Below are 11,330 nucleotides of genomic sequence, written 5' to 3'. Positions count from 1 at the left end.
TGTAGACGGAAAACATTTTGTAAACGGAGCATTTCGAAACGATCACGTCACCAAAACTCAAGTGTTTCCCTGACGAGTTTTCCTCCAACACAAACCCAAAATGATTGATGCGTTTTCAAATTTCTCTGGCGTAGTGTGAACGGAAAAGATTACTACGGTCCGCACCTGACATGTACAGTAAAACATCAACATGTTTGTTTCCATAAAGATGCAACTAATACTGCACTGAGCTTAATGACAGAGCTGACTGTACTCGACTCGTACTAAATTCCTCCACGTTTTCCTCCATGATTTGTTCCCAGTCCTTCGGTGGAGGAATAAGACTAATGGAAGGCCCCAGCTCGCAAAGATCTTCTTATGTTTAGGACTTTTCTAATTCTATAGCTAGATAGTTTTGGGTCTCCAAGGGTAAGGTAAAGAGCATTGTCTGCGCTCGTGTTCATCACATAAGGATTGAAAATTGGAGATTCTCACTCGCTGGTGGGGTGTTTGTCATCGGTTGGCACCTTAACGACGCCTTAGCCATGTTGCGACTCAACTGCTAACCGCAGAGCCGGAGAAACTGACTTAAATCTTTTTCCATTCCCTTCCCCCGAGCCTCCGTTTTTGTTTTTTGGTCAAAACGAGGAGCAATGGGGACGAGAATGATCTTCCCTTAAGTAGGGGTAGAAAACTTCTGCGCACGCACAAGTGGTCATGATCAGCCCATGAAAACCTCGATGAATGTTTCACAAATTGCGAAACGTGAATTATGGTTATGATTTCAGGATGTATGGGAAATCGCTCCACACCTCCCCTTCTCTTGCCTTCCCCTGTTCGCTCCATGCAGCCCAATGTGCTTGACCATGCTGACTGATGCACACTTATCCCAGCATTAACTACGATTACAGCGCTCTTGACATAAAGTAAAGAATTGCAGGACGAAAACTTACACTTATAACTCAAAGCATGGTCTTGGTTTACAATTATTGTTCATCCATGTTAATTAGAACTGCGCCGCAAAGTCGTAAAGGGATTTGAATTGCGAAACAGTGCCAAGGTAAAGACTAAAAAGGTTACCCTTTTAGAATATCCTTGCCTCTGGATGAATGGTGAACGGCAGTTTTATATGTTTCTTTTTATTCAAGTTATTAGGAATAAGTATGTCTCCTGAAACAAGGACACATTTTGTCGTGTCTTATATTTACTAATAAGTATCATGCACCATTCACCCGTTGAAGTATTTGTAATCCTGAAGATACTGAGATGAATTGTACTATTCACAATACATTGGTTTTTGCAAAACCATTCGTGTTGTTTTCAGCACAAAAGCAGGCACCAAGCGCTATCTGGCCTCACTTAATCTCGAGCTGGCAGACTGTTAACACCTTTAACTTCTGCATCTCAGAACTCAAACATCCATGAAGGACAAATTGCCAAGATCTCTCCTACCCACAGCAGACATGAAGAGAACCATCGGAAGAAACGCGAAAAATGATGCTGATCTTTCGCTTCTTCTCGACCAGCTTGACAAAGAGAGGAAAGTAGCGCTAGAGCAACTATCGAGAAGGCAGAATGCATTCAAGAAAGAAATTATCATGAGGAACGAAAGCCAGTACAACAAATTCAAAGTTCCCGGCGCTTTTGGAACACACTTAAGTCGAAGACCGAGAAGACACTCGCCTTGATGATAACCGCCGCCGAAAGAGAAGAGCGTCGTCCATCGAGGAGCCCCGCGCTTCATCCCACGTGTAGCAACCCCAGTAACAAGAAAAAGATACAGCCTTCCAGCTTCACCAATACCACGCAACAGTGACAGAGAGATCGGCCATCACTTTGTCAAGACAGCAAGCGACATAACCGCAACTCAAAGAACGGAGGACACTTGCGTACAACAGAGCGAAGAAGCTGATAAAACTACTGCTTCTCTAGCAACAAAAATTCTAGCTTGTCCTTCTCGCAGAAAATCGCTACTGAGATTGCGAACATACTCAAAACATTATCCCAAGACATTTGACTGCTTCTAAAGGTGCTCCTGTCGACGTTCATCAACGGCTACTACCACGGAGAAGAATCACACTACACAATTTAATACCATCCACAACAGGCATGTGCTCTTGACAGTCTTCTCTCTTGATAGATCTTGGTGTTTGGGGAGTTTCATTGTTCGAAATCATGTTTGAGAGCATGGTAATTGAATTGTCATTCAAAGAATAGTTAACTATGTTCAAAGTTATATACATTTAATTGTATTAGAATTGTCATTTAGCGTTTTATACATTAATTATATTTGTAATAGCTTATAGGTAGCTGTTATGGAATAAATTGGACTTGTCACAAAGAGATTGTTTTGTCCCCATACATGTGTTTTCATCGCCGGCTTGTTCACGATTTCTTTCTTTTATATTTGTACTTTCATGGCATGCAAACGGAAAGGCGTAACATTTATCACTAACTGACAAGATCAACGTAATCAACGGTAATTTAAAATCTTTTCTTTTTCTTCTTCATCCCTCTGTAATTGCTACAACGTCCTTTGTTTCTAAACAGAGCCCGTCATTTAGGTCTTACCGTTCCCGAAAACGTTTTTTATACCTTTGGGACCTGATGTTTCACAGTACAGTAGAATCCCGATTTCTCGAACCCTCGTTTTTTTTTTAATCTCCCAATAACTAGTACTTGAACCAAAAGTCGTTTACCCTCCTCAGAGGGAGCGTTTTATTATTATTTCTTCAAGTGCACCCTTTAAGATAATTTGACAGCTAAAAACACTGGCGTTTTGTCCTGAAGACCCTAAATGAGACCAAAACCCTATTTACACACTTCAGCGAGACGAAGACCTTCTCATATGGGAGTGTTCTCCGGACGCCCTAAGCCATTTTGAAGTCAAAATGAATAAAAATAGAGACAAATATAAAATAAAATAAGGATTCATGACGGAAACCACTCTAACGACGCCTATGCAGTGTCTGACCGGGTGATGGGTTCCTTGTCTCTGACAATTGAGAGCATTATCTGGAAGCTGTCCGAAAGATTAGTCCGCCTTTTTTTGCGATAAAAATCGTTCGGTCGTCGCGCTCGATCGCAGAGCCACCCCCATCTTGGATTTTGGCGAGAGAAATCTGGGGTGAGTACAAACTACCGTGGAAAGTCAGGCTGTGACTTGGTGATGGCAGGAAGGTGTCAAAACTGATAAAGGGTGATTGTGAGGCTCAATTAATAGTCTTAATAGGCGATGTTCGTAAAAGGTGTCCGCGCGCTCTAGCTGTTGCAGCGCAAATCGAACAGCCTGTTCTATTCTCAAGATAATTTGACCATTAATATCAAGCCACATATTGTCGTGTAAAGACTTTACACAAGAGTTTTAAGACGTGTATCGATCATCAGTTCACCGTGTTAGTCCTTTGCGTTCGTAATGGATCGAATTGCAATGTCAAGAGATAAAGAAGCCGATAGCGATCATAATATTTAAATTTATTTCCATACCCGTTATATATCTCATGAATAACTTTGTCGTGAACAATGTGTAATTCCCATGAGTACACGATGTATTTATTATTATTAGCACTTCTTGACAAAAGAGATACCGGTTATTTCAGGCGAACGAGGTTTTCACTTGAGTGTCGAAAAGTGATTGGTTTTGCATTACTACACCACATGATTGGCGTCAAAAACTCGCACCACTTTTTCATCCAATCAGAACGGCACAGCGCAATAAAGTGAGCAACCAAGGGATGTTTAAGCTGACACGAGCAAAAAGCACGTGAGACGGTCGGACACGTTTTCCTACACGTCAACTACATGTAATTACTTCGAGCTTTGATTGGTTCATTGTTTGTGTCCTTTGTCATTGACTAGAATGATTACTTTGGTTTCTACTCTTAATAAGAGATATCTTAATGAGTTTTAATTGTCCTTCATTAAAAAAATACCTCAGAAACAACGGCACCTCGCAAGTAATGTGAGCAATAAGAGATGGTTGAGCGGACGCGTGCAGAGAGCAAAGTAGGCGTGTGAGTATAAAACATGACAAGGATGTACTCACGCCGACGAACACGGTTTATTTTCATGAAACAACGATTAACTCTCGAAAAGCACATGTAGTTTAATTACAGAGTTTAGTTCTTTTTGTTTCTTAGTTTTTTTACACTATGTTTTCTAAGATGCGGAGTAACCATTGGCATGGATAATTTTGTAACTTCTATGAACCTGCTTTTATCTTGCCAAGGCCATCTAAATCATGGAGGTAAATTATAAAACCCTCAATCATATTGAAGTGACACATACCCTGCTTTTAAGTAGATAATTATAATAATTATAATTCTCTTGGTGTTATTTAACGGTCTGGGTTGATAACTGTCCAGATTCAGAAATGGTACTCATATAACCCCAAAGGGAAAATAACTTGCTCAACAGCTTTGGTCCCTAGCGCTAATATTGTATAATACTATTGAAACCGAGTGTGAAGTTAACGTAATAGGATTAGTCAGATTGCAAAATAATCCTGAATAATCAACTGAACAACTCGACAATAATAATAATTAAATTTAGCCTTTGATGGCGTCCTATACCACATTCAAAAAGAAATTCTGGTGACATTTCTGGGCAGTATTTTCGATCGGTCACCATTTTAGCAAGAATGCGTACAAATTGAGATTATTTTAACAGCGGAAGATGTAAATAGGATTTGGCCTTTGTGTTTGTAAACAATGCTTCAGCGCGTTCAACTCTATACAAAGAGAACGCAAAAACCTTTAGAGCTTCATTTTACCGCCACCTTTCGAACTGTGAACACGTATCATTTCTGCATCCCTGCACTTATCAACCACCATGACGGATCAACTAGCTCGTTATCTCCTGCCGACCGCGGACATGAAAAGAGCCATCGACAGAAACTCAAAGCAAGACGAAGATCTGTCGGTTCTCCTCAAACAGCTCGAGAAAGAGAAAAAGATGGCACTGAACCATTTGACAATAAAACAGGACGCCTTCAAGAAGCAAGTTATTAAGAGACAGGAAAGCCTGCCCCAGCAATTCAGAGTTCAGTTTTTCCAACAGCGAGCTGTGATTGGAAGAGATCGACCACACCCCCAGGAGTCATTGCAAGCAAACCGTCCTTTACTACGCAGAACCTCGTCGTGTGGGGACGCTCCCGGCTCTGCCAAATTCGAGCTGCCTGCCGTCACAAATAAAAGACACAGCCTTCCAGCTTCGCCATTACCTCGCGATATCCGAGAAGATTTGACAAGCCGCTTTACTTTCAAGGCAGGAAGCGATATAACGTCACTTGGGCGCACACAGAACACGAAGAACGAGCAAAGCAAACAAGACGTATCATCGAATGAAGATGACCGCTTTGAAGAACTTTCAACTAACACGGTGCACAGTAACCAGTTCTACGTAAAGTTTTCAGGCGATACAGCTGGTAAAGCTATTCGGAGACATTCAGATGTTCCCACAGTTGGAAACCTGAATAATTCACGATTGCTGCAGAGAAGACGAACGACCACTGTGCACATGGTACCAGACTTCACACGTGTGAATGAAACAGACATGAGACCCAGCTTTAAGAATAGATAATTCATGTTGAAGGAACTGTTTTAGCATAAGGACTGCCTAGGTTGAAATTAGAGAAAAATAGTTTTAATACTAGCGTTTAATAACCATTACTAGTGCATTAGTGATCGAGAAATACTTTCACACGACTTATTTCAATGTAGTATTATAGGTTATACCTTTAAGTTAGAATATTTTAAGAAATAAATCGGTAGATGATACTTGTTCATCGGTCTTAAAATTTACATCACATTCAATCAGCTGACTCATCTTGAAAGAACAATTGTAATTAGGATAGAAGACCGCTGGAAGGACTTTGGCAATTTTCATAGTATTTTTTAACTTTAATAACTTTGATAGTGTTTAATGATTAGAGTGCATTACAAATAGAGAAATGCTTTCACACGACTTATTCCAGGGTTACGATATAGTGCGATGATACTTGCTCATCGATCTTAAATTTACATCACATCACATCAGCTGATTCATCTTCAAAGAACATTTTTTGCATAAAGTACAGTCTAGGTTGTAATTAGGGTAAAAGACTATTTGGGGGGACTTTGACAATGTTCATGGTACGTAAATTTTGTAAATGATCAGGCCATGATTTTAATTAGTGTGTAAAAATTAGAGCGCATTACTGATCGAGAAATAATGTAGTATCGTGAATTCCTGTAGCTAGGTTAAACCTTTTGGTTAGAATTTCTTGTGAAATAAAATGAGGTTTACGATATTCGTATATAGTACATGAAGCTACATGATACTCGCTCATCGATCTTAAAATTCACATCACATTACATCAGCAAGGCTTTTCTTTCAGTTCATAACTGAAACTTTCATTTTTCCCCTGGACTATGCTGTAAATATCGGCAGGAAAATACTGTGATAAGTTATCCACGTGAAAATTTAACTTATCCCCAGCTGTTCAAAACGTAGACTGCTGTCAGTCGGTCTTTTCTCTTACGGTCGGAAGTGTCAGTTCGGTGAACACAAACGCATAAGGGCGGTATAGACGAAAGGACTTAGGGCGAGTCTAGTCTAGTTGAGTCTAGTCTAGTCGAGTCTAGTCTAGTCGAGTCTAGTCTAGTCTAGTCTAGTCTAGTTTAGTCTAGTCTAGTCCCAATCTCCTCTAGTGTGAATTGTCTGGCCTCATAATCCCTACCTCAGAGTATTCGAAACGTGACGAAAACGTAACAGACGTGATCCCTGGCATGTCCATTGATAAGCATGCATTTATTTAACCATCTCCATTTTAAAACTGAGGAACACGTGCGACACAAACCCAAGTGCTAACAAAGTTACACAGTAAGCTGTGGCAACGAAAACGAAAGTCCAACACGAATAGCCACAAACGGGCCCCATCTTTTCGCGCTCTCGCTTGTACCCTCCCCTCCCTGAAGATGACTTTACTATCCCAGGTCATCCCAGGTCTGTCCAAAAGTCTGCTACGTGGATGGAATACGGAATAACACTGTCACTAACAATTTGTGTAATCCCGTTTTCATTGGAATGGATTAACACAAGCCACCATTGCGAGCTGACAGCTTGGGCATTTTCAGTGCTGTAAGCCCTAGTGAATTCTCCTAAATCAAGCTGTTCGTACGGTGGCTCATAGGGACAAAACATTTCCATAGGGACAAAACACTTCCACAAATCACAAAACACTTGCTCGGATGGAAAACACTTGCTCGGAAAAAAAAAAAATTGCTGGGATGGAAAACATTTGCACGGGTGACAAAACACTTGCACAGATCGAAAACAATTCTACTAATACAAACACTTTCACAAATCACTATACATTTTCACAAATACGAAACACCCCCACAAATCACAAAACACTTGCACAACCTGAATAACTTATCGAACAGTTAACACGTGCAGAGTGCCTCTCGGCTTGGCTACTAATGCTCTAAGGCCCGGATACTAGGTCAGTTCGCTCTTCGCGGGTCGAGCAAACTTCGAACTTTAACTGGAAGCTGAGTATATTTTAATGCTGTTATTCGGTCTGATTTGCTAGTATTGCTCCCTGTCCAGATGATGCCTCAAGTGACTCAAAAATTGTTTTACTTTGTTCTTGGTCTCTTCGTTGTATAGCTCAGTAGTCATCGCTCAACAATTTTGCAATGCTTTAAACGGCCACAATGGTGGACAGGGAGTAATACTAGCAAATCAGACCGAATAACAGCATTAAAATATACGATAGAACACGTACTCACCTTCCAGTTGAAGTTCGAAGTTTGCTCGACCCGCGAAGTGCGAATCTTAGTATCGCGGCCTTAGAGCTTTAGTAGCCAAGCCTAGAGGCACTCTGCACGTGTTAACTGTTCGATAAGTTATTCAGGTTGTGCAAGTGTTTTGTGATTTGTGGGGGTGTTTCGTATTTGTGAAAATGTATAGTGATTTGTGAAAGTGTTTGTATTAGTAGAATTGTTTTCGATCTGTGCAAGTGTTTTGTCACCCGTGCAAGTGTTTTCCATCCCAGCAATTGTTTTTTTTCCGAGCAAGTGTTTTCCATCCGAGCAAGTGTTTTGTGATTTGTGGAAGTGTTTTGTCCCTATGGAAATGTTTTGTCCCTATGAGCCACCGTATGTTCTGTCTATGAACATCTTTGCGAATTTCTCTGGCTGCGCTAACTATGGAGTAACAAAATTAAACTGCACGAATAAGTCACTTCATTCAAGACAATTAGCTCCAGTGAACCGAAATTATTTAAAATTGAGCTAAATATAAGTTATTTTAAAATAACTAAGAGTTTTAGCACAAAAGTAAGTGCTGGCATCAGAAATGGTAAAATTACTGACAATATAACATGAAATGAGGCAAAGTAGAGTAAAAGCAGCTTAGAGAAATGAAAGTAACTCTTGAGAAAATTCGGGTTGAGTTATGCGGCTTGGAGAATTTTTTAATCTTGACTATGAGTAAATATAACAGGTTCATTCTCTGGCTAAATATAAAGAAGCATTTTTATTGGAACATCGAATATCGTTTTTCTGAAACAAACCTTGCAAACTGCACTATTATTGAAGGTCTGTACAAGCAATGGAAATTCTGTTATAACAGTAAATGCGAAAACGCAACTAACTTAATAAACGTTTGGACATTCGTAAATTTTCATAACAACAGTGGAAGGATATGCTTCTATTTGTTAAGATTTTAACCAATCATAACTAACTGTGGAGTAATTAAAAATCTTATAATCCCTCTTTTAAAAAGTGTAATATTGAAAGCTTTTCTCTTAAATTGACAAGTCCCCGAAAGTAAACGTTATTTGAAAAAAGGTGTGTTTACACTGATTCCCAGTGAGAATCGTACGCTGGAAGCAGTGAACATAAGGGTGAACATAGCCTAGCTTTTTGAAGGTCTCAATGGGGCCGGGTTATCTTTGATGGTTGATGGTTAAAAATGTAGCTTTTGGATGGTCGATGGTTAAATTTAATTTTTTTTCTAGGCTATGTTCACCCTTATGTTCACTGGTTCCAGCGTACGATTCTCACTGGGAATCAATGTAAACACACCTTTTTTCAAGTAGTCACACCAGAATCCGTGCCCGGATAAAGGGTCTCGTCCTTGCTTGTGCTCGCCGCCGCACTAAATGGTCAGACTTAAAGTTAGTCTTTGGAGTACACCGAGTCTGAACGCAGCGTCACTATTTGCACTCAATAGAACTTTACTCTGCATCAAAATGTAAAAAGAATTCTAATCGTCTAAATTATTATCTTGATACTACAAATAGCCAACACCTGTTTCAGTCCGGGAGCTTTACAGGTCCGTAGCCAGGATTTTCGATGGGGGAGGGGCGTGAATTTAGCGATCACCGTAGGCAAGAGCTTGTAGGGGGGTCTGGCCTTATTTTTCTCACCCCCGGAATTTTTGAAATATTAGGTCATCTGCATGAGAGAGCATTTCGGGCGTTTTGAAAGCAGCTCGATAGGAAACCAGGGCAGCCGAATGCGAAAGTAAAGCCATGAATTTTGAGAAACAGAAACTGTCACAAAAATCCCTTTCACTCAGTTCGCTGACCTTACATAATCTGGTTCAAAATATGCCACGCAACAAATCTACAAATGGCGGACCTTCGAATAAAGAGATTTTCAGCCCATTGGCCAAAGGAGTAAATATGTCGATTAAAATGACTGGCTTGATGTCACCTTTTTCGTCAAATACAATAAAGCTAGTAAGCAAGTAACACTGAATGCAATGTTTCCCTTGTGTTGGTTTATTGGACGAACCAGTACACTCGGACTTCATTTTCAAACTACACTTTTTAGCAAATTGGAATAAAATAACACTGCTATTTCAGCCTTTAAAAAAAATTCATTTTCTTTTGAACCATCTTCCACAATGGACAGAGTAACCCATTTCCGAGTTGTCTTAAGCTTCTCTATCGAGGCCTGATAATGTACAACCATTCAAAAAGTAGCTTAATTTGCATGTGAATTAAATCTCATTTCCACGTGAAAGGATAGGCAACAAGACTCGCATTGAGAAAGAAACTTAAGGTAATTTGGAAATGGCCTATTCCATGGCTCATGGGGGTTGTAGACACATCCGTCACACGCCCTCCCTATGGGCCTGGCTTTAGAATCAAACTGAGATACATAAATTAAAGCAATTTTTAAATGTGTGTGAATTCAAGTTACTTCAGCAAAGTATTAACTACAACTGTAACTTGAACAGAACTTATGAGGAACCATAGTATGCTTTTTAAACAGTCGAAAGTAAATTGGCACGTTGCCGGTGTTATCGGAGTAATTTTTGTCCGCTAGCTTGAGGAACTGGTCTCGAATTGTTTTTTGTCAGTAGATTGTCAGGTTTAATTTATTTGGATTACTTTTCCATCAGAAAAGTTGTACTGTTATATGTGGAAACGTTAGTTAGGATTACGCGAGTCGCACTTCAGCAATATTCCACTTGCTTCGGTTGTCTTCCCACATGCAAGCACTACCGACATAACACGATGAAACTGTCTTGACGCCGACTACATGGATATACAGTAGCATTTCTGGTATACTCATGTCCATAACAGTTGGCTCTGTTTCTGCTAGTTTTTCGGTGAAATCGATCAGCAGTTTCTTCCATATTCAAAGACCTCTTTGAAGCCTTCCGCGGCAGTGTTGACATCCCAGGGGGAAGGACGGAGGGTCCTGCCACATAATAGCTATATGTGCCGCAGGATATGATATGGTTTTTGAGGTTCCCGATCCTTAAATATAGGTATCTTTGGCTGTTGGCATTGTGTTCCCGGTGTAATCCTTAGATACGGTATCTAAATTGTATCACCTAAAATTCTACTGTGTAAATGCCCAGCTAAATTAAACAAGAAACAAATTTTTATGTTTGATGCTTAACTTCCAGCGTTACAGAAACGAAATAAAGTTGACCGTTCACGCCATTCATAGTTTTTGTTTTTCCCTTGAACAGGGTGTCATTTTTCGGGTTTGTGCGTGATATAGGTTATCCGAATTTTCCTTTTCCTCTTCCTTAAATAGCCTAAATAGGGACAATTGCTTAACACTCGCATGTCAGTTCATTTGCTACAGACCATAACAACGTTTGACTACCAACACCTTTGCAATCAGAACGCGGTGTGCACTTGCAGAGTCCGATCTCTGTTAAACTCCCTAATTGAATAATAACAGCAGTCAAGCGCTTACGAATTGGACGCCTTACCCTGCAAAACTGTCAAGACTCTTTTCTGCCATCTGGTTCACACAGAGCTATGCACAGAGAAACAACACTGCCAACCTCGTTATCAGGATCTCTCATCTTACAGCTCTAGGTTGCATTTTTATGGG

The 11,330-nt window shown here is 40.2% G+C and overlaps 1 protein-coding gene across 1 annotated transcript; it reads left to right on the top strand.

Annotated features, from left to right (window-relative positions):
• The first annotated feature begins 4,635 nt into the window (after positions 1–4,635).
• On the top strand, positions 4,636–6,266 carry LOC149118810 (uncharacterized). Its single transcript, XM_089280470.1, has one exon. It carries the CDS (start codon positions 4,810–4,812, stop codon positions 5,557–5,559), a length of 750 nt encoding a protein of 249 aa, XP_089136596.1. The 5' UTR covers positions 4,636–4,809; the 3' UTR covers positions 5,560–6,266.
• Positions 6,267–11,330: the final 5,064 nt, after the last annotated feature.

The sequence above is a fragment of the Orbicella faveolata genome, unplaced genomic scaffold (assembly GCF_042242905.1).
Source record: "Orbicella faveolata isolate gen_17 unplaced genomic scaffold, um_ofav_v1 contig_1, whole genome shotgun sequence".
NCBI classification, from domain to species: domain Eukaryota; kingdom Metazoa; phylum Cnidaria; class Anthozoa; order Scleractinia; family Merulinidae; genus Orbicella; species Orbicella faveolata.
Note: the sequence above shows the minus strand (reverse complement) of the source record. Positions and strands in the feature narration are given on the sequence as shown.